The sequence below is a fragment of the Crocuta crocuta genome, unplaced genomic scaffold (assembly GCF_008692635.1).
Source record: "Crocuta crocuta isolate KB4526 unplaced genomic scaffold, BGI_CrCroc_1.0 scaffold176, whole genome shotgun sequence".
NCBI lineage: Eukaryota > Metazoa > Chordata > Mammalia > Carnivora > Hyaenidae > Crocuta > Crocuta crocuta.
This window is the reverse complement of record NW_027531905.1, coordinates 5181958-5205502: the sequence shown is the minus strand read 5'-3', so window position 1 is coordinate 5205502 and position 23545 is coordinate 5181958. Positions and strand designations below refer to the sequence as shown.

General features: G+C 38.7%; 1 protein-coding gene across 6 annotated transcripts in view; it reads left to right on the top strand.

Moving 5' to 3' along the window:
- Positions 1–547: 547 nt before the first annotated feature.
- Positions 548–23545, top strand: part of BMAL2 (basic helix-loop-helix ARNT like 2) — an 84744-nt gene continuing 61746 nt past the window's right edge. For 3 of the 6 annotated variants that reach the window (XM_077774444.1, XM_077774447.1, XM_077774443.1), the window contains exons 1-5: positions 551–625; positions 11563–11777; positions 12262–12309; positions 16952–17102; positions 18890–18991. In XM_077774444.1, coding sequence (XP_077630570.1) covers positions 12288–12309; positions 16952–17102; positions 18890–18991 — 275 coding nt within the window. In that variant the 5' untranslated portion in view covers positions 551–625; positions 11563–11777; positions 12262–12287. Of the gene's footprint in view, positions 626–11562; positions 11778–12261; positions 12310–16951; positions 17103–18418; positions 18490–18889; positions 18992–23545 lie in introns of those variants that run through there. The other 3 variants (XM_077774446.1, XM_077774445.1, XM_077774448.1) reach the window with 3 other exon arrangements.

Sequence of the window (23545 nt, the reverse complement as noted above, 5' to 3'; positions counted from 1 at the left end):
TTAAAGTAAACATTGCGTAAGCATTTTCCATGTTCATAAAACTCATAAACATCATTTTTCTTTTACTTTTTATCGAGAGAAGTTTGTCTCTCGCAATTCTGGAGACTGGAAGTCTGAGGGTTTCAGCATGGTCCGGTTCTGGAGTGCATTCTTTTCTGGTTACATCCTGCCAACTGCAGAGAGAGAATGAGCTAGCTCTCTGGCCCCTTGATCAGGGCACTAATTCCATTCAGGAGGGCTCCACCCTCATAACCTGAGTACCTCCCAAAGGCCCCACCTCCAAACACCATCACTTTGGGGATTCGATTTTAACATATGAATGTAGGGGAGTGGGGAACACAAGCATCAGTCCATGTGCCAGCATCCAAATAGATGCTAAAGGAAAAATTATATCCTCTTCTTTCTTCCTCAGACTGCCCCCAATAGACCGTGCCCATCCACTCAAGAAGGAGCGCTCTCCTTGCCTGTTGTGTAAGGAAGGGTGGGCGGGGCAGAGGGAAAGGAAAGTCGTGGGAGAGCAGCTTGCTCTTGAGATTCTCCATGTGATGGTATCCAAGCCTTCACTTTGGGAAACCTGTCAAAAAGCTGAAGCTATGACTCTCCATCCTTACAAATGATAATAGAGGTAAGAGATTTCTATGGAAAAGCTACAAAGATTGAAAAAAAATCTATGCAAAGGGGGCAGATACCCAGGCAGCAAGGCAGTGTGGCTACTCACTAAGAGTTCAGCGTTTTTCACCTCTGCTCCTTAGGTCGTGTTAAAAAGTCGAAATCCTCTGGCTTTAGATTGAATAATGGCATGTTAACCTTTCTTTTTTAAGTTTGTTTATTTTTGAGAGAGAGACAGGGACAGAGGATCCAAAGCTGGCTCTGCGCTGACAGCAGACGCTAGGTTCAAAGTCACCAACTGTGAGATTAGGACCTGAGCGGAAATCAGAAGCTTGACCACTGAGCCACCCAGGTGCCCTGGAGTGTTTACCTTAAAAATAAAATTGCCAGGGGGCACCTGGATGCCTCAGTCGGTTAAGCATCCAACTTCATCTCGGGTCCTGATCTCACGGTTGGTGAGTTCAAGCCCTGCATCAGGCTGTGCTGACAGCTCAGAGCCTGGAGCCTGCTTCAGATTCTATGTCTCCCTCTCCCTCTGCTTCTCCTCCATTCACGCTGTCTCTATATCTCATAAATAAAAAATATTTTAAATTAAATCTTCGTTATTTTACTAGCAAAAGATGGGTTTACTCAGGAATAAGAGAGAATTACAAGCTGGGACAAGCAGGCGGACAGAAAACCATAGGCAGCTCTCAAGAATAAAGGAGAGGAATGCACTTTTCTAGAGGAAAGGAGGAAGTCGGAAAGGCAGTTATAAACAGAAGTCCATTGGAGTGAAGTGAGGCCGGCAGTGGCGCAGCTTCTCAGTGACCTAGACTGTGACTGTCTCTCATGGACTGGCTTGTTGGGGGAGGCTAGTAAATTAGCAACGAGGCGCAAGGGCCATCTCTTCCTGTTGGGTCTGCAGTTGAGGAGTGGCAGGGTGTCAGAGCACCCCAGCTGAACCTCCATTTTGGTGACTTTTAGTCTAGTTAATCGATTTTCATCCATTTCGGTGACTCCATTTTAGTGAGGTTTCCCGTTACTCTTTTTCACAAGGGCACATGCCAAGTACAGCTTTGTTTCAAATGCAGCAACTGGAGGGAACTACGAGAAAATAAACACTTTCCTAAAATATAACTGAGAATTGCTTCTTGGTCTTCCTTCACCCAAGCCACGCCCATTCACCAAAGATGTTGCACTTTTCAACAAACGGAAAGGAATGGCAGAGACGCCACCAATACAACGCTGTTATCATAGGAAGAGACATTAAACGTCAGATTTTTTGACCTAGAAAAACAGAATGCCAATTTATTGTGGATGCCGAACTTCTTTATCAAAAGACCTTGTCTGGGCATCCATATGGTTTCCTTCATTTTCCTCCCTGTAGGTGTACCCAGGTAAAAATCCCACGTTTAAATCAAAATTCAAATTCTTCTCTTCCCCCAAGGTCACTGAGGCTGAAACCATGGGAAACCGTAATGGGTGCAATTTTTCTGTCGTAGTGACATATGTGTTGGAGTCTGAAACTGAGTTCTTTTCAAAACCCTTAACAGTGTGAAGGGTCTGTGGACACATTCCATCTGAGAGAACAGATGGAAATTTGGAAAAAGACCCATTTAAGCCCCTGTACCTTAATATCCACCCTTTATCTTTATTTTGAGTAAGATAGTTTTCTGGCTTCAGAGACTAATCTGGCTAAATATCTGCTTTTCCTCAGGGTTCGGTTGGTTCTTTGGATTGACAACTCAGGAAAAGTGGTCACTGAGAGACTCTTCCTGCCTTTTCTAGGCCTAGTAAGAATTCATAGATAGATAAATCTCCAGAGACGTTTGTGAACTCTCCGTAAATCTAAGCCTCATACTTATTTTGAATTTTCTAGACAGTCTGCGTTCCTGCAAGGTGAATGATCATCTGGGGATCTGGTTTCTGGTCAGATAGGGCAATCTTATGTGCATTTTGTTTCGTATGTGGAAAGGTAAAATTTATTTTTGAAAATCCAATTTTAGCCATTAGACTGTATCAGGAGGTGCATTTTCTAAAACTTGACTCTAATATGTATTCATTGATTCAACAACTAAACACCGTTGTTAATGACACCACAGGATTTTACTGAATGCATTTGCTTTGCCACCTGTTCACGATGTTCTCTTAGCCTGAAAACACGCTTGTAAGCATGATTCCCTTCCCCCAAACAGAATTAAGTGCTCTTCCCTCTGTGTTCTTGCAGCAGAAACTTGTACCTACATCTAAATCTAATTCCATTCTGTGTTTGGTTTTTATGTCTATACGCTTCCATATGCACAAACATATTCAGGATCGTAAGCTTCTTGAGCGCAGGTACTAAATCTTAACCTTTTAAAATACATCCTCCACCGGGGCGCCTGGGTGGCTTAGTCGGTTAGGCGTCCGACTTTCGCTTGGGTCGTGATCTCGCGGTTCGTGGGTTCGAGCCCCGCGTCGGGCTCTGTGCTGACAGCCAGCTCAGAGCCTGGAACCTGTTTCGGAGTCTGTGACTCCCTCTCTCTCTGACCCTCCCCTGCTCGTGCTATCTCTCTCTCTCTCTCTCCTAGAAATAAATTAAAAAAAAAAATTAAAAAGAAATACATCCTCCACCTACCTTAAGCTCTTAATAAATACTATGAAATAATAGAATATTTTTTAAACGTTCTTCTATTTTGAGAGTGAGCGAGCATGAGTGGGGCTAGGGCAGAGAAAGAGAGGGAGAGAGAGAATTCTAAGCAGGCTCCATTCTGTCAGCACAGAGCCCGACATGGGGCTCTATCTCACTAATGATGACATCATCACCTGACCCAAAATCAAGGGTCGGACACTTAACCGAGCCCCACAGGAGCCCCATTAATAGAATATTTTTAATCTCTGTTAAGCAAAAGCTTTTTTTTTTTTAATTTTTAATTTCCATCCAAGTTAGTATATAGTGGAGTAATGATTTCAGAAGATTCCAGTGATTCATCCTCTGTGTATAACAGCCAGTGCTCTTCCCAACAAGTGTCTTCCTTAATGCCCCTTATCCATGTAGCCCATCCCCCCACGCGCAGCCCCTCCAGCAACCCTTGTTCTCTGTATGTAAGAGTGTCTTAGGTTCTGTCCCCCTCTCTGTTTTTATATTATTTTTGCTTCCCTTCCCTTACGTTCATCTGTTTTGTATCTTAAAGTCCACATATGAGGGAAGTCCTATGATATTTGTCTTTCTCTGACTTACTTCGCTCAGCATTATACCCTCTAGTTCCATCCACATTGTTGCAAATGGTAAGATTTTGTTCTTTTTGATTGCCAAGTAATACTCCATTGTATATATGTGTGTGTGTGTGTATATACCACATCTTTTTTATTTTTTTATTTTTAAATTTTGTTAATGTTTATTCTTGAAAGACAGAGTGTGAGTCGGGGAGGGGCAGGGAGAGAGAGGGAGACACAGAATCTAAAACAGGCTCCAGGCTTTGAGCTGTCAGCACAGAGCCCGATGCAGGGCTCAAACTTACAAACCACCTGAGCCGAAGACAGACACTTAACTGACTGAGCCACCCAGGAGCCCCTATATGCCACATCTTCTTTATCTTTTCAGCTGTCGATGGACTTTGAGCTCTTTCCATACTTTGGCTATTGTTGGTACTGCTGCTATAAGTTTTGGGGTGCATGTGCCCCTTTGAAATGATACACCTGTATTTCTTGGATAAATACCTACTAGTACAATTGCTGGGTCATAGGGGAGTTCTATTTTTAATTTTTTGAGGAACCTCCATACTGTTTTCCAGAGTGGCTGCACCAGTTTGCATTCCCACCAGCAGTGCAAAAGAGATTCTCTTTCTCCGCATCCTCGCCAGCATCTCCTGTTGCCTGAGTTGTTGATTTTAGCCATTCTGACATGTGTGAGGTGGTATCCCATTGTAGTTTTGATTTGTATTTCCCTGATGATGAGTGACATCGAGCATTTGTTCGTGTGTCTATTAGCCATCTGGAGGTCTCCTTTGGAAAACTGTCTATTCATGTCTTTTGCTCATTTCTTCCCTAGATTATTTGTTTTTAGGGGATTGAGCTTGATAAGTTCTTTATAGATTTTGGATACTAATCCTTTATCTGATATGTCATGGAGCAAAAGCTTTTTCATGATTTGTATATAGTACTATCTATATAGATGGTATTATTCTTGAATAGTGCCAATTAGTACTTTAACCAGTAGTGACTAAGCATCTTATGGTATAGGTCAGTGATAAACAGTTTTTGATTTTCGTTATGATGCATTACCACAAACCTATAAAATAATTACTCCTTGTTCTAGGAAACTACTTCAGACTGCCTAATCCCATATCACACAGTACCTTTTTTTTCCCCAATAGATAATCAAGTGTATTTTTCCCTCTGTTGAAAAAACTCGAGTAAAAATGAAGTAATGGTAGGAAGTAGGCCTACTGATTTGCAAAGTAGTACAGTGGGGAACTGCATATTATTTACTGTGGGAATTTTATCATTTCCAGCAGTCCAGGAAGGTGAATCTGTTTGTTCTGGTTTCACATGGCTTTCAGATTCTCTTTTGAATGTCTAGGGGTAATGAAATGAAATGGAGTTCATTCTTTCAACAAACCTTATTATTTTGTGTCAGGCACTATCCTAAGATTTGGGGGTATGAGATGATATGGTCCTTGAAACTCTCCAGTACTGAAGCTTACTGTGGATCCCATAAATCTTTCTTCTGCCTCTTTTGTTGATTCTATGAGCTGATAAACCTTTTGGAGTCCCGGAGAGCAGGATTTTATTGAAACAATGAAAAGTCCCAGAAGCAATAACATTGAAAAGCGCAGGCATTTAACACCGAGAAGGACACAGTATCACTTTTGTGGCATCCTTGACAAAAGTGCATAACCTGAATTTAGTCATAAAGGAGTATTAGACAGACTGGGTGACATTCTGTACAACTGGCCAGTTCCCTTCAAAAACCTCAGGGACAGAAGAAGACTGAGGAAATGTTATAATTTAAAGGAAACTGAAGGGGCGCCTGGGTGGCTCACTCGGTTAGGCATCCAACTCTTGGTTTCAGCTTAGATCATGATCTGGCCATTCATGCAGTCCAGTCCCACACTGGGCTCTGTGCTGATAGCGTGAGGCCTGCTTGGGATTGTTTCTCTCACACTCTTTTTGCCCCTCCCCCTCATGCTCATGCATTCTCTCTCTCTCAAAATAAATTAATAAACTTTAAAATATATTCAAGGAAACTGAAGACACATAACAGAAACTAAATGTATCATGTGATCCGGGATTGGATCCTGGACCAGCAAAAGGCCGTTAGCAGGACAATTAGCAAAATTTGACTATTCCTGGTCTCAGGGTTAAGTAAGATACTATCATTTGGGGAATCTGACTGAAGGGTAGATGGGGGTTCTTTGCATTATTTTTAGAGGTCTGAAATTATTCCAAAATGAAAAGCTTAACATTTTTAAAAATTATTTTTAACTTTTGTAAACGTTTATTAAATAAAAAACACATTTAACTCCGTGCCTTTTCTTGATGGATACCTTACACATCTACAATGGTTCACCACTAAGGACTCTTTTTTGCTGGGCTAGTTACTTAGCATCACTATTCGTTTCAAACAGATTTCAAATACTTTGTTTGATTCCCCCAAACAAACAAGTGAAATTTGCAGAAGATTACTTCTATTTTATTTTTAAAAATGTTAAATGTTCACTTATTATTTTTGAGAGAAAAAGAGAGAGAGACAGAATGAGCGAGCACAAGCAGGGGAGGGGCAGAGAGAAAGGGAGACACAGAATCTGAAGCAGGCTCCAGGCTCCAAGCTGTCAGCACAGAGCCTGATGCGGGACTCAGACTCAGTGACCCAGACTGGACCGTGAGATTGTGACCAAAGCTGAAGTCAGATGCTTAACCTTAACCAACTGAGCCACCCAGATGCCTCTACTTCTATTTTAAATAAACAGTCTCAGATGTTTAAATGACTTGTTTCTCCCTCCCCTCCTATGCCCTAAATAATGTGTAGTGGGTAGACCAGACTAAAACGGTTTTGGGGGCACGGATTGTCAGAAATTGAGAAGCAAATGTTTATATGGCATAAATTGTTTTTAACACAAAGTTATTCATAGGATACTTTAAATTTTATGTAAATTTTAACATATAGCACACTAATGCAATGAAAATAGGTAGTGTGACAAAAGTTTTTTTTTTTTTTAATGTTTTATTTATTTCTAGGAGAGAGAGACAGTGTGAGCAGGGGAGGGTCAGAGGGAGAGGGAGTGACAGACTCTGAAACAGGCTCCAGGCTCTGAGCTGGCAGTCAGCACAGAGCCCGACGCGGGGCTCGAACCCACGAACCACGAGATCATGACCTAAGCGAAAGTCGGACGCCTAACCGACTAAGCCACCCAGGCGCCCCATGACAAAAGTTTTTAAGTTGTATGAAAAAAATATTTTTCCATCCTGCCATTGCATGTCTGTGAATGTGTGTGTGCCTGTGTGTGTGTGTGTGTGTGTGTGTGTGTATTTTCTTTCAAGCACAATGTCATTGTCTAAATTTGATCCCTTTATAACTATGAGCCTAAACCAAATGGTTACTTGCTCTCCCCTGCTGGTGATTCCCAAACAGCTTCTCATTTTCCCCAATTTATTTTCATCCTTGAGGAACTGATACTTTAAAGTAAACCTTTAAAATATAGTTAGATTGATGACCATCACCAGGGAGATGCATGTAGAATGGAGTGAGATATAATGCTAATGTCACCTTTTTAAGTTTACTTATTTATTTTGAGAAAGAGAGAAAGGGAGAGAGAGAATCCAAAAAGGCTTCATGCTGTCAGCACAGAGCCTAAGATGGGGCTGTGAGATCATCATCTGAGCCAAAACCAAGAGTTGGATGCTTAACCGACTGAGCCACCCGGGTGCCTGCTAATGTCATTTTAAATAAACTACAAAACCTCCTTTATAAACGACAATCATAGTATCTTTGTACAATCTAAATTATGAATTATTTTTTAAGTTTATTTATTTTGAGGAGGGGAGGGGCAAAGAGAGAGTGAGAGAGAGAATCCCAAGCAGGCTCTATACTGTCAGCACTTGGTCTGATACAGTGCTTGAACTCACAAACCATGAAGTCATGACCTGAGCCAAAACTGAGAGTCAGATGCTTACTGACTGAGCCACCCAGATGCCCCTAAATTCTGAATTATTTCATTGAGTGTTAAATAACACATATTACCCAACTCAACATCAAAAACACCAATAATCCAATTAACAAAATGGGCAGAGGACCTATTAGAAGGTGGAGAGGGACAGTAAAGTATCCCCCAAACTGAGAAGGCACTTTGAGACTGGAAAATGAAGCAGGCCACTCTACAGAGTTCACACAGTTTTATGCAGGTGTAACCGAGTGAGGGGCAGGGGGAGTCTTAGGGCATGGGGAGACGGGGGTGGGATGGGGTGTGGGGATTGAGTGGAGGATGATCCATAGCAGTCCGCATAGCTGTTCTCCACAAAGTCCAAGCCTTAGTTCACAGACTTCATAGTGTGAGGGGAAATGCAGGAGGGCATTGTAGTGAGATCAAGGGCTCACACAGACCTAGAAGGCTTTCATGCACTTAATTGGCGGCTACCCTTTAGTTAGATCTTGTAGCACCACCTGTACATCAGGAGAGAAGGAAGACCAGGTTATCTCTAACAGATTAATGAGAGGCCAAAACAAGGCTCTCACCATCCCAGTGTTGGCAGGCATGTCTAAGGTATGTGTATTAATATCCAAGTGGCCTGGACCACATAGACCCAAGAGAAGTCATTGAGCAAACATGACAAGATGAAGAACAAAGATGGAGTCAGTATTGTTAGCACTCCTTCACGACATGAATAGACATTTTTCCGAAGACATACAAATGGCCAACAGGCACATGAAAAGATACTCAGCATTGTTAATCATGAGGAAAATGCAAATCAAAGGCACACTGAGATATCACCTCACACCTGTTGGAATGACTAAATCAAAACAAGAAATAACAAGCGTTAGTGAGGATGTGAAGAAAAAGGAACCCTCATGCACTCTGGGTGGGGACACTAGTACAGTCACCGTGGAAAACATTATGGAGGTTCCTGAAATAATTAAAAAGAGAAATATTATATGATACAATAATTCTAGTGCCCAAAGAAAATGAAAACACTGAGGGGCGCCTGGGTGGCTCAGTCGGTTAAGCATCCGACTTTGGCTCAGGTCATGATCTCATGGTTTGTGGGTTCGAGCCCCGCATTGGGCTCTGTGCTGACAGCTAGCTCAGAGCCTGGAGCCTGTTTTGGATTCTGTATCCCCCTTTCTCTCTGACCCTCCCCTGCTCACACTGTCTCTCTCCCTCTCTCAGAAATAAATAAAACATTTAAAAAAAAAAGAAAACACTGACTCAAAGAGATATATGCACCCCCTATGTTTATTGCAGCATTATTTACAATAGCCGAGACATGGAGACAATCTACGTGTCTACTGATAGATGAATAGATAAGGAAGATGTGGTGAACATGCACCACTGGAATATTACTCAACCACAAATAAGGATGAGATCTTGCCATTTGTGACAACATGGATGGATGTAGAGGGTATGATGGAAATTGAAATAAGTCAGATTGAGAAATAAATACCATACAGTTTCACTCATGTGGACCTAAAAAAAAAAATAAATGAATAAACAGAAATAAACCTATAAATACAGTCAACAAACCGATGGGTTGCCAGAGAAGAGGTGGGTGGAGGGATGGGCAAAATGGGTGAAGGGGAGTGGGAGGTACAGGCTTCCAGTTGTGGAATGAGAATGAATAAGCCACAGGAATAAAAAGTACAGCAGAGGGAATACAGTCAATGGTATTATAACAGCCAGGTGTGGTGACAGATGGTAGTGACACTTGTGAGCATAGCATGGCATTTAGAGATGTTGAATTACTATGTTGTACACCTGTAATTAATGTAACATTGTTAACTATACACAAAAACATTTTTAATAGGAAAATAGTATAGAAATGTATAAATAAATGTTATTTTTCTGGAAAAAATAACATGTATTATCTTTGCCATTGAGAAGTGACAATTTGGTGAGGAAAGACAATATCAAACTACTGAAGCATATACCTTCAAAATGATTTTGACAAAAGCAGAATTAACTTTCAATTCTTCACACATGGTTTCATTTTCTAAATAAGTATATGTGGGGGTGCCTGGGTGGCTTAGTCGGTTAAGCTTCCGACTTTCACTTGGGTCATGATCTCGCGGTTCGTGGGTTCGAGTGCCGCGTCGGGCTCTGTGCTGACTGCCAGCTCAGAGCCTGGAGCCTATTCCAGAGTCTGTATCTCCCTCTCTCTCTGACCCTCTCCTGCTCACGCTGTCTCTCTCCCTCTCTCCTGGAAATTAAAAAAAAAAAAAATTTAAGTATATGTGGAGGCTGAAAGTAAATGAGGAGGTTAAAAATGAAATCTTTACTCTTTAAATTGTGAGTCACCTTTTAACAGAAATCCACTACATGATCTTTTCATCCAGAACTAAATTAGTCACACTAACCCATATTTTCTTTTTGTTTACAGAAAGCCCTCTGTTTTGAATTCACTTCTACGGACATAGCCAGACTTGATGGAACATAGCTAATTAAGGGGCAGTATTCCCCCACTCATTAGGGAACATACAAATAAAGACCCTCAGAGCTTTAGGTTTTGATTTTGTGAAAAGAATATTTTTCCACCAGCCTAAAGATGGTCCATTTCTTATTTTAAGAGTTAGTAAGGCAGTAGGATTGAAATATGAAGACCACCTCACGCCAGTCAGAGTGGCTAAAATGAGCAAATCAGAGAACTCTAGATGCTGGCGAGGATGTGGAGAAACGGGCACCCTCCTACACTGTTGGTGGGAATGTAAACTGGTACAGCCCCTCTGGAAAACAGTGTGGAGGTTCCTCAGGAAACTAACACTAGAACTCCCCTATGACCCAGCAATAGCACTGCTAGGAATTGACCCAAGGGATACAGGAGTGCTGATGCATAGGGGCACATGTACCCCAACGTTCATAGCAGCACTCTCCACGATAGCTAAAACATGGAAAGAGCCTAAGTGTCCATCAACGGACGAATGGATCAAGAAGATGTGGTTTATCTATACCATGGAATACTACATGGCAATGAGAAACAATGAAATCTGGCCATGTGTAGCAACATGGATGGACCTTGAGGGTGTTATGCTGAGCGAAATAAGTCAGGCAGAGAAGGACAAATATCATATGTTTGCACGTATAGGAGGATTAGGAGGAACTTGACGGAGGAACAAGGGGGAGAAGAAGGGCGGAAATGGTGGGGGAAAGGGAGAGAGGCAAACCATGAGAGACTCTTGAATGCTGACAAAAACTGAGGACTGATGGATGTGGGGGGAAGGGGGGATGGGCATGGAGGAGGGCACTTGTGGGGATGAGCACTGGGTGTTATGTGGAAACTAATTTGACAATAAACTATTTGTTAAAAAAAATCATAAAAACATAAAAAAAAGGATTGAAATATGAAGATCATGTTTCCTAGAATGAGAGGCAAAGACATTTATTTTTGTTTCGAACTTATGTGGGGTAAACAGTGTGCTTGCTTGAATGTGTTGGAGGTTGGAGGTTAGCGGGAAGGGTCTGGTGTGAACCATGTTCATAGATGGTGAATTTTTCCTATCGATTTGTCATTTATTGTAAGAAACTCACTACATTTTTCTGTGGAGACAGTTGGTGTTCTGCCATTCAAGATCCATCAGATTGAAGTCTGGGAGCTGAAATCATAATTAATCTCATGTGATATCTGGTGATCCTGAATTGTTCCCATTAAGAGAGTCCAAGCCTAGAAGTCTTGGGATGCCAAAAATTGTAAACTTAATTCCCGAGTGGCCAACAATCATTGATAAAATTATTCTCCCCACTTCTTTTTGTTTGCTTTTTGTTTTTAATGTTTGTTTTTGAGAGAGCGCAAGCCAGGGAAGGGGCAGAAAGATGGAGACAGAAGATCCAGAGTGGGCTCTGTGCTGACAGACTGGCAGCAGCGAGCCTGACGTGGGGCTCAAACCCAGATGACTGCGAGATCATGACCTGAGCTGAAGTCAGACACTCAACTGACTGAGCCATGCAGCTCCCCCACTCCCCATTTCTTTATCGTGAGATATACCGTAACCTATAAAGGTTTGTAAAAATTAAATGTGTAGTTTAAGAAATTAAAAAAAAATCTGTGAATTCACACCCAGGTTATGTTCCTTACACGCCCCTGTGTATGCCCTTCTTCTCTCCCAAAGAGGATTCTGACTTTTGTGTTAGATATTCCTTTGCTTTTCTATATAATGTGGCAGCCTCTGTAGATAGTGCTAAAATGATTAGTTTTACTTATTTTTAAACTTTATATAATTTTAAAAAACATGCTATAGGTTTTTAGCTGTCACTTTTTTGGCCCACCATTACTAGTTGGAGATTCATCCATGTTGATATCAGTATTTCGTTCATCTTTACCGCTGTTAATATTTCATTTAGTGGCTAACCAATTTATATTTCTGTCAATTAAAATTTAGCTTCTAGTTTTCTCAGGTTTTTATTTTGCTCAGTTACAAATGGTGCTGCTAATGAATTTTTGTACATGTCTCCTAATATGCATGCCGTTTCTCTGTGTACCTAGGACTGGAATGCTGAATCATATGTTCTATGCAATATTCAACTTTATTAGGTAATACAAAAGTGGCTTCCAAAGTGGTTGTAGCAATTTATATTCCCACTAGCAAAGCATAAAACTTTTGTTGCACTGCATCTTCACTTACATCTGGTGTCCTCAGACTTTTCCATTGTAGCCATGGGATGGGTAGATCGCTATAGTTTACTTTGGCTCTTCCTAATTGCTAGTAAGATTGAGTTACCTTTTCATTTGTGTATTGACAATTGGAATTCTTTTATGAAGTGCTTGGTAGTCTTTTATGTAGTTTTCTGTTGGGTTGCTGGTCTTTTTCTTATTGATGCAAAGGCATTCTTTATACCGTCCAGATATTAACTTTTTGTTGTTTATATCTGTAACACATCTCTTCTCTCAGTTTGTGGCTTGTGGCTTCATTTTCTATATACTATCTTTTGGTCAACATGAACTTAATTTTAAGAAGATTGAGTTGATCAGTTTTAAATGTTTTTTCTTTTTATGTTTTGGAAAGTTCTTTCCCCACCAATAAAATATATTCTCTCTCCTTTAGCATCTTCTCTGTTACATTTTTACCTTTTATATTTAGGTCTTTACTCCAGCTGGAGTTGGGTTTTATATATTGGTATAAGGTAGAGGGTCCAGTTTTATTCTTTTCCATAGAGAAAACCAACTGGCCTAGGACCAATTACTAAAAAGCTATTTTCCACTGATGGGTGTGGGGGGGAGGGGGGAGATGGGCATGGAGGAGGGCACTTGTGGGGATGAGCATTTGGTGTTATATGGAAACCAACTTGACAATAAACTATTTGTAAAAAAAAATAAAAAATAAAATAAAATGAAAAAAAAAAAAAGCTGTTTTCCCCATATTGACCTGAAATTCCACCTCAGACATTTAGCAGATGTCCATTTATCATGTCTGGGCCCTTTCTACTTTTCCTTTGGTTTGTCTATACTCTCTTAATTACTGTAGCTTTATTAATGTCCTGATAATCTGATAGCAAGTCCTTCTACCTTCCCTTGTCTATTCATGACCCATTGTACTTCCATATGCATTTTATATTGCTTGTGAAATTCTACCAGAAAAAAGTCTTTTTTGAGAGGAATTCAATTACACATCTATTTTAGGAAAATTGACATCTTTAGGATATTGAAGACTCCAATCCAATGGACATCTTTCCATTTACTTGGCTGTTTTTACTGTTTTAAATAAATTTTTATAATTTTCTTTTAAAGATCTTATACACTTTTTAAAAATGTTTATTTTGAGCTGACTGCGCCACCCTGTCACCCCAAAGATATTATACACTTTCATTAGATTTATTCTTTAGGTTATCATAAATTGAATCTTTTAAAANTACACTTAAAATTTTTTTTTAATGTTTACTTATTTTTGAGAGAGAGAGAGACAGAGCATGAGCAAGAGAGGACAGAGAGACAGGGAGACACAGAATTGGATCCAGGCTTTTGGCTCTGTGCTGTCAGCACAGAGCCCAACATGGAGCTCAAACTCATGAATGAGGAGATCATGTCCTGAGCCAAAGTTGGATACTCAACTGACTGAGCCACCCAGACACCCCTACACTTTCTAATTTTAATCATTTATCTGTTGCTTATTTGGGGTTTTCTATATACTCAATTATACTATTTCTCAGTAATAGCAAAAAACATTTTTCTTCCTTCCCGATTCTTTTTTTTAATTTCTTTTAAAAGTTTTTTATTTATTTCTGAGAGAGAGAGAGAGACAGCATGAGCAGGGGAGGGCCAGAGAGAAAGGGAGATACAGAATCTGAAACGGGCTCCAGGCTCTGAGCTAGCTGTCAGCACAGAGCCCAATGCGGGGCTCGAACCCACAAACCTGAGCTGAAGTTGGACACCTAACCAACTGAGCCACCCAGGCGTCCCTCTTCTTTCCCAATTCTTAAACCTCATATTTCTTTTTCTTTCCCTATTCCAGTGGTTAAGTCTTCTACTATTGTGTTGAAAAGGAGGAGTAGTAAAAAATGTTCTTGTTTCTGATTGTAAAGAAAATGCTTTCAGTATTTCTTCCTTAATATTTCTGTATCTATTGAGATAATCACATTTTCCCATTAATCTGTTCTGGTAAATTATATTCATTGATTTACTAATCTTAAACCAGTTTTGCATCCCTGGAGTAAAACTATCTTGGTCATCATGAGCGATTCTTTTTGTACGTATCTGAATTTTGCTAATACCTTGTTAAGATTTTTTATATTTGTTCATAAATGAGATACCCTGTAAGTTTCTTTTATTGTACTGACATGTCAGGTTTTCATTTTAAAATTATGAAATCCTCAAAAAGTTGGGGGCCAATATATATATTCTATATATTAGAATAGTTATGTAAGAAGGAATATAGTGATAGTCAGGTTTTTATTTCTTTTTGCTTCAGTTTTTATTTAGTTAAAATTCTCCAGGAATTTTTTCATTCTATCTAAAATTCCAAATATTCAGAATTTTGTTAATGACGGGCACCTGGGTGGTTCAGTTGGTTAAGCAACTGACTTTTGATTTTGGTGCATCTCATGATCTCACAGTTCATGGGATCAAGCCCTGTGTTGGGCTGTGTGCTGACAATGCAGAGCCTGCTTGGGATTCTCTTGTTCCCCCCATTCTCTCTGCTCCTCTCCTGCTTGCATGCATATTCTCTCTCTCAAAATAAATAAGCTTTAAAAAATATGTTTATTTATTTTTGAGACAGAGACAGAGTGAGCAGAGGAGGGGCAGAGAGAGAGGGAGACACAGAATCCACGGCAGGCCCAAGGCTCTGAGCTGTCAGCACAGGGCCCGAAGCGGGGCTGGAACCCATGAACCGCAATATCATGACCTGAACCGAAGTCAGATGCTTGACCAACTGAGCCACCTAGGTGCCCCAAAATAAATAAATTTAAAAAAAGAATGTTCATGAGATTTTTACTATCTTTTAAATCTCTAGACTATCTAAAATTATGACCCGTGTTCACTCATATTTACTTATGTCCTCTTTTTTTTTCTTGGTAAACCTTGCTATAGAGTTATTAGAGTTACAGTCTTTTAAAAGAATCCATGTGGGGCGCCTGGGTGGCTTGGTTGGTTAAGCGTCCGACTTTCGCTTAGGTCATGATCTCGCGGTTCGTGGGTTCGAGCCCCGCGTCGGGCTCTGTGCTGACTGCCAGCTCAGAGCCTGGAGCCTGTTTCAGAGTCTGCATCTCCCTCTCTCTCTGACCCTCCCCTGCTCACACTGTCTCTCTCTCTCTCTCCTAGAAATAAAAATATTAAAAAAAAAAGAATCCATGTGTGGCTTTTTGACATGCACTTGTTTGTATTATATTTTAATACTTCTGATATGATGACTTCTTTTTTTTTATTTTTACAAATGGTTTATTGTCAAGTTGGTTTCCATATAACACCCAGTGCTCATCCCCACAAGTGCCCTGCTCCATGCCCACCTCCCCCCTCTCCCCCTGATGATTTCTTTCAATTCTTTGGATTTTACCAATCTTTTTCTAATTTCTTAAAATAAAGGTTAAAGTTTCCTTCTAAGTAATGCTTTCACTATCTCCACATATTTTGATGTATAATATTTTAGTATTATTTTAGAATTTTATATCTGAATTCTTCCTTACCTGAAGGTGTTATTTGTATATTTCTTAATGTTTGAAGATACAGGGATTTTCTAGTTATCTTTTTGTTACTGGTGTCTAGCATAATTATACCAAGTCACTAAATATATATTTGATGTATGATATTCTTTTGAAATTGTTGAGACTTACTTGCTTTGTGTCCAATATATTGTTAATTTTTATAAATGCTTCATGTGCACCCCAAAGTAAACAATGGATTTTGAACCTCCTAGGAATAGTCATCTGTATATGTCTATTACACCAAACTTGTCCATTGTGTGGATTAAATTTTCAATACCAATGTTTTTTTAAATGCTTGATCTATCTGTTACAGCTAGACATGTGTTAAAAATCTCTCACTACTGTAGATTCTCTTTGTAAATACTACTTACATATTTTCAATCTATGTTGTAAGTTATAGATGTAAATATTAACTTGTTACATCTATTTTAATAAGAGAAATAGAGTTATTCAGGGAGGCCCAGTTTTGGACTATAGGCTATGTTTATTTCAGTGATTCTGATTTTTATATTTTATTAAACATCTAATAAACCACACTCTATACAAAAATAATCTTATCATATTTAGCAATTTAGTGTTAAAAATATTCATGCCCCTTGACCTTGTTAACTCATTTCTGGGATGCTTTTCAGATAAAACAACCAGTAGATAAAAAGCTTTATGTACCACAATACATATTTGTGATGGTGAAAAAAACACAGATTCTAACAATAGCAGAATGGTGACATTTGATTTCCCCCTTCCTTTCTACTTTTTTAATGTTTTCCGTATTTTCTACAATTCTTTTACACTTAAAATGGGGGAAAACAAGCTTTGAAATATAGGCTAACAAATACATTTCTAACTAATATTTGAGTGTACATAATTTGTCTTTAATTCTATGTTATGTTGTTATTTAGGTGATATCTTTAAAATCACAAGATAGAAAAGCCATATAGAAAATGTGATGGGGATATGTATAAAGGGATGGGGATAGGGATATGTATAAAGTAAAAGTTAATGTTAAAGACAGATGTCCTGTTGTGCCTTCTCTGTCATAGGTAGAACACTGATAGAAGGGAAAGAGTGCTTTGCTCACATGGTTTTCAGTCATATGAGCCCATGGACAAAACCAGCAGCTGTTGGATCCCCCAGCCCACATGTGACAGAGTTCCCAAGAAAACGAAAAGGAAGTGATTTAGACCCATCCCAGTAAGTGACTTTATTCCTCTAACCCCATGAAATCTTTGATTCTAAGGAAAAGAGAAAAAGATTACTTTTTAAATCCTTGATTATTTTCAGTTACACGGTAACATATGGATGGGGGCAATTATTTCTCCACCCAACTGCTTCCTCTATCACTGATCTGGAACTTTTCCATTGAATTCTGAAGCTCAGTAGATAGCTCGGGAGGTCAGCTGGAATCTGAAAGATATAGAAACATAAGGTTAATTTGCTTAACATTGATGGTCATATTGAGATGCTTACCTTCCTATTTGAATTGTTTAATGGTGAAGAGAACATCTTCCTGTAGGTTTCACTTAAAATAATAATTACCACATTGCTTCTTGCCATACTCATCATTTATAAAATAACCAGCCCTTGGTTATCTGTGGTCAGTTAAATCATAAACAACTTTTGTTTTCCATGTTTATTTAAGTCAAATAGATAATAAAGCCAATGTTGAGGATACTTCCTATCTCCTTGTTTATTTTTGTTGCATTAATACAGCTCACAGCTCCAAATATTCTTTTTTATTTAAAAAAATTTTTTTTAATGTTTTATTTATTTCTAGGAGAGAGAGAGAGACAGCGTGAGCAGGGGAGGGTCAGAGAGAGAGGGAGTCACAGACTGAAACAGGCTCCAGGCTCTGAGCTGGCAGTCAGCACAGAGCCCGACGCGGGGCTCAAACCCAGGAACCATGAGATCGTGACCTAAGCGAAAGTTGGACGCTCAACCGACTAAGCCACCCCGGCGCCCCACAGCTCCATATATTCTTTAATATTGGAGCTTTAATAACTCCCAAAGCTAGGATTTGTATGGTGAAATTGATAAGGCAATGTAAATACTACAATCTAGAGTACTCCATTTTAGGCTTCTAGGGTATTCCATTTTAGGCTGGTATTTTACATAAATATAGTTGATGATAGTTTTTCATGAAAGAAGGGAAATATTTTGAATAGGGGGACAAGATGAGAACATAAGGAAACATCCTACTTTTTAAGCCCGTTCTTCCCAATATATAATTTAGTTAAAATTCCCAAGACAGTAGAATCAGTGTTATTCAAATGTAAGTACCAGTACATTTCCTCGTCTACCTATAAATGACTTGAAAGTTATCTACAAATTTGTCTGTATTCTCTTAGACTTTTCCATTAATGTGAATAGTCATAAATAACTACAATTGGCCAAGTGACTGTCTAGCACTGTTTGGTGTTTTCCATTCGAAATGATCAGTTTGTAGTCCCCACTTAGCTCAAGCTAGAAGTGATTGTAAGTTTTATGTTCTTTCTTTTTCTTCAGAATCATAAGCCCCATTGTTCTTTCTTAGTATCTAAATAAGATTGTGGCTGTTGAAGTGAAGCAGTGAGTACTAGAGGTAACACACTTTTATGCTGCGGGGGTGGGGCATGGATGAGACCTTACAGTGGCTTGGGGAGTGAATGGGGAAATGGGGTCATTGGTAGGTGAAATAACAGAAACTTGCAAAATACTGACAGATAGTGATCTTTTGGCAAAAGACAACACTTAAGATTAGCCAATTGCCCACATTTTAGAAACCTAAGAAGCTAGGACTCAAAGACATCAAGTGGCTTGCCTAACATTTCACAACTAGTTAGAATGTCTGATTGTTAGTGTGGTAGTTTTCTTCGTTACACTCTGTTTCCTGTCTCTCTGCAACTGGACAGGGTAGCTTGCTTCTAGCACATGAGGATAATCATGCTGTCCATTTCCCAACATATATGGATAGAAGTGACCCAAGACCTCTTTCCTTCCAGGTCAGGATTCATGACAGAAAAAGTGGCAGAAAAACTTTCTCAGAATCCTTTTACCTATCTTCTTTCCACAAAGATAGAAATATCAGCAACCAGTGGCAGCAGGTAAGTCCTGGACTTCTATCTGACAGAATTCCTACTTGAAGAAGGTGAATAGGAAGAGAATCAAAAGAGAGTATATACCCCACTGAATTGCTCATTATATACCTTAGAGCTTCTCCATTCCGCCCCAATCCTTCTTTCATTCCACCATATTCAATTCCTCTGATGAAATGATTGGTGTCAAAGTACTTATAGGTTTTTACGAAGTACTGATTGTATAGCATCCTTCTCAGAGACTCAGGGCATGAAAGCCATTCAGTAGATATGAAGTTGATTTCATTGGTGGAGCCCCAGAATATTGGGTATTTTTAAACAAAGAAGAGCGTATGAGAATGGTTACCATTTTTGCAGCATTCTTGGTTTTGAATGGAGAGCTGGTTCTTTAAAAGGATCATGGATGAAGACTGCCTGGAATGTAGTCATTAAAATTTCTTGAGTACCTACTATGTGCCATGCTGGGAGGAAGAAGTACAGATTAGACTAAAGAAACGTGTACATATTAGAAAGGTACAGATAACTATTACACATGAAAACTGTCATAACATACACCCTGGGTACTATGGTAGCAAAGACAGTTGGGCATTTAAGTAAGATTGGGATCAGTAGGGAAGGACAGCTCCCTGCAGAGGTTGACTTAAGCTAAGTTTTAAATAAAGAATGGGAGTGAGCCATTCTGAGCAGAGGTAGAGGTATTTTAGATAGAAAGAAGAACTGTGTGGAAGCACAGAGCATGAAATATGAAATAACACTCTGTATATCAGGAAATGTGGTTGGCACAACAAAGCAGAGGGCATACACAGAGGTGGGTGAGCTATGAGACTTGAGAGGTGAACATGGACTAGGTAAAGAGATCTGTTGAACCAAACAGTATAGAGATTATCTTGCATGCAGTCAGGAAAACAGAAGGATTTTAAGGTGGAGAGGACTTGATTAAATTACATTAAAAAATTGTTGGCCTTTGTACTTTTATTTGGTTAAAAAATATATAACGTAAAAAATTGCCATCTCTGCCATTTTTAACTATACAATTCAGTGGCATTAATTATGTATACAATGTTTTACAGCCATTATTACTACTATTTCAAAAACTATTATTACCCCAAACTCTGTACTCATTAAATAATGATACTCCATCCCTCGTTTCCCCCATCCCTGGTAACCTCTAGCCTATTTTCTATTTTCTAGTTCTATGATTTTGCCTATTCTAGATATCTTATATAAGTAGAGTCATGCAATGTTTGTCATTTTGTATCTGGCTTATTTCACCAGGTGTTATATTTTCAAATTTCATGTGTGTTACAGCATATATCAAAATTTCATTCATTCTTTTTAGGGCTAAATAATATTCCATTGTATGTATATATTACATTTTTGTAATAATTTTTAAGTATAATTGACACACAAAATTACATTAGTATCAGATGCACAACATAGTCAATTTCTCTACACATTATGCTGTGCTTACCACATAGCTACAGTCTATCAGCATACGTCACTATTACAATATCATTGACAACGTTCCCTATGCTGTGCCTTTTATTCTCATGACCTATTCATTCTATAAGTGTAAATCCATATTTCCAACACCCCTTGACCCATTTTGCCCATCTTCACACCTTCCTTCCCTCTGGCGACCATTAATTCTCTGGTTTTATAAGTCTGATTCTGCTTTTTGTTTATTCATTTGTTTTGATTTTTAGGTGCCACAAGAATGAGATCATATGATATTTGTCTTTTTCTCAATCTGACTTAGTTCACTTAGCAAAATACCCTCTAGGTTCGTCCATGTTCTTGGAAATGGCAAGACCTTATCTTTTATTTGGTGGTATAATACTCTAGTGTGTGTGTGTGTGTGTGTGTGTGTGTGTATCACTTCTTTATCCATTTGTCTATTGATGGACACTTAGGTTGCTTCCATATCTTGGCTATTATAAATAATGTTGCAATAAACATGGGGATGCATGTATCTTTTTGAATTAGTGTTTTGGTTTTATTGAGTAAATACCTAGTAATGGCGTTACTGGATTATATGTTATTTCTGTTTTCAATTTTTAGAGGAACCTCCATACTGCTTTCCACAGTGGCTGTACCAATTTACATTTCCACCACAGTATGTTTTCTCTACATCCTTGCCAACACTTGTTATTTCTTATCCTTTTAATTTTAGTCATTCTGACAGGTAGAAAGTGGTATCTTATCGTGGTTTTGATTTGCATTTCCCTGATGATTAGTGATCAGCTTTTTTATGTGTCTGTTGGCCATCTGTATGTCTTTGGGAAGATGTCTATTCAGTTACTCTGCCCATTTTTAAATCAGGTTGTTTGCTTTTTGGGTGTTGTGTAAATTCCTTATATATTTTGGATATTAACCCCTTATTAGATAGCCATTTGCAAAGATCTCCTCCCATTTAGTAAGTTGTCTTATTATATTGTTGGTTTCCTTTGCTGCACAAAAACTTTTTATTTTGATGTAGGCTCAATAGTTTATTTTTGCTTTTGCTTCCTTTGTCTTAGGAGATATAGCTAGGAAAATAGTGTTATAACCAATGTCACAGAAATCACTTCCTATGTTCTCTTCTAGATTTTTTTATGGTTTCAAGTCTCACATATAGGTCTTTAGCCTATTTTGAGTTTACTTTTGTGAATGTTGTTAGAGAGGTCCAGTTTTCTCAGAACCATTTATTGAAGAGACTCTCTTTTCTCCGTTGCATAATCTTGACTAATTTGTCATAGATTAACTGACCGTATAATAGTGGGTTTATTTCCAGCTTCTCTATTCTGTCCCACTGATCTCTGTGTCTGTTTTTGTGCCAGTACCCTGATGTTTTAATTATTATAGCTTTGTAGTATATCTTGAAATCTGGATCTGTGATGCCTCCAGTTTTGTTCTTTTTCAAGGTTGCTTTGTCTATTTAGGGTCTTTTGTTGTTCCATATGAAGTTTAGGATTGTTTGTGCAAGTTCTGTGAAAAATGCTTTTGGTATTTTGAGAGGGACTGTACTGAATCTTTAGATTGCTTTGGGCAGAATGGACATTTTAACAATATAAACTCTTCCATTCCATGAACTAGAACACCTTGGCATTTATTTGTGTCATCTGTAATTTCTTTCATCAATGTCTTATAGTTTTCAGAGTGCAGGTCTTTCACCTCCTTGGTTAAGTGTACTCTTAGGTATTTTAGTCTTTTTGGTGCAACTGTACATGGGATTGTTCACTTAAAATCTCTTGGGGCTAGTTTGTCATTAGTGTATAAAATTGCAACAGGTTTTGGTATATTTTGTATACTGCAACTTTACTGAATACGTTAGTTTTAATAGTTTTTTGACGGAGTCTTTATGGTTTTCTGTATGTTATGTCAAGTCATCTGTAAGTAGTGACAGTTTCACTTCTTACTAATATGATTGTCTCTTATTTCTCTTTCTAGTCTGATTGCTATGGTTAGGACTTCTAGTTGAATAAAAATGGTGAATAAAAATGGTGAGTGGACATCCTTGTGTTGTTCTGATCTTAGAGGAAAATCTCTCAGTTCTTTACCACTGAGTATGATGATGGCTGTGGGTTTTTCGTGTGTGGCCTGTATTATGTTGAGGTATGTTCCCTCTAAACCCAGTAGTTGAAAGTTTTCATCATGAAGGATGTTGAATTTTGTCAGATGCTTTCATTGCATCTGTTGAGAAGATCATATGATTTTTTATCCTTAATTTTGTTGATATGGTTTATCATGTTGATTTGTAAATATTGAATCGTCCTTACATTCTGGGAATAAATCCCACTACATCGTGGTAAATGGTCCCTTTTAATGCATTGTGGAATTGGGGCGCCTGGGTGTCTTAGTCGGTTAAGCGTCCGACTTTCGCTTAGGTCATGATCTTGCGGTTCGTGGGTTCGAGCCCCGTGTCGGGCTCTGTGCTGACTGCCAGCTCAGAGCCTGGAGCCTGTTTCAGTCTGTGACTCCCTTTCTCTCTGACCCTCCCCTGCTCACGCTGTCTCTTTCTCTCTCTCCTAGAAATAAATAAAACATTAAAAAAAAAAGTTAAAAAAAAATGTATTGTGGAATGTAGTTTGCTAATACTTTGTTGAGAATTTTTAGATCTATATTCATCAGAGATATTGGTTTATATTTGTTTTTTTTTTAATTTTTTTATTTTTTTAGTGTCTTTGTCTGGTTTTGGTATCAGGGTCAAGCTGAATGCTGACCTAGCAGAATGTATTTGGAAGCTTCCCTTCTTCTGTTTTTTAGAATAGATTGAGGAGAATAGGTTATGAACTCTTCTTTATATGTTTAGTGAAATTTACCTGTGAATCCATCAGGTCTTGGACTTTTATTTTTTGGTCATTTTTTGATTACCAATTCAATTTAGTTACTAGTAATTGTATATTCACATGTTCTGTTTCTTCCTGATATAGTGTTAGGAGATTGTATGTTTCTAGGAATTTATCCATTTCTTCTAGCTTGTCCAATAATTTTTGCTATATAATTTTTGTTGTATTTTCTTATAATCCTTCTGTATTTCTCTGGTGTTCTTATTTTTCCTCTTTTGCTTCTTACNTGATGAGT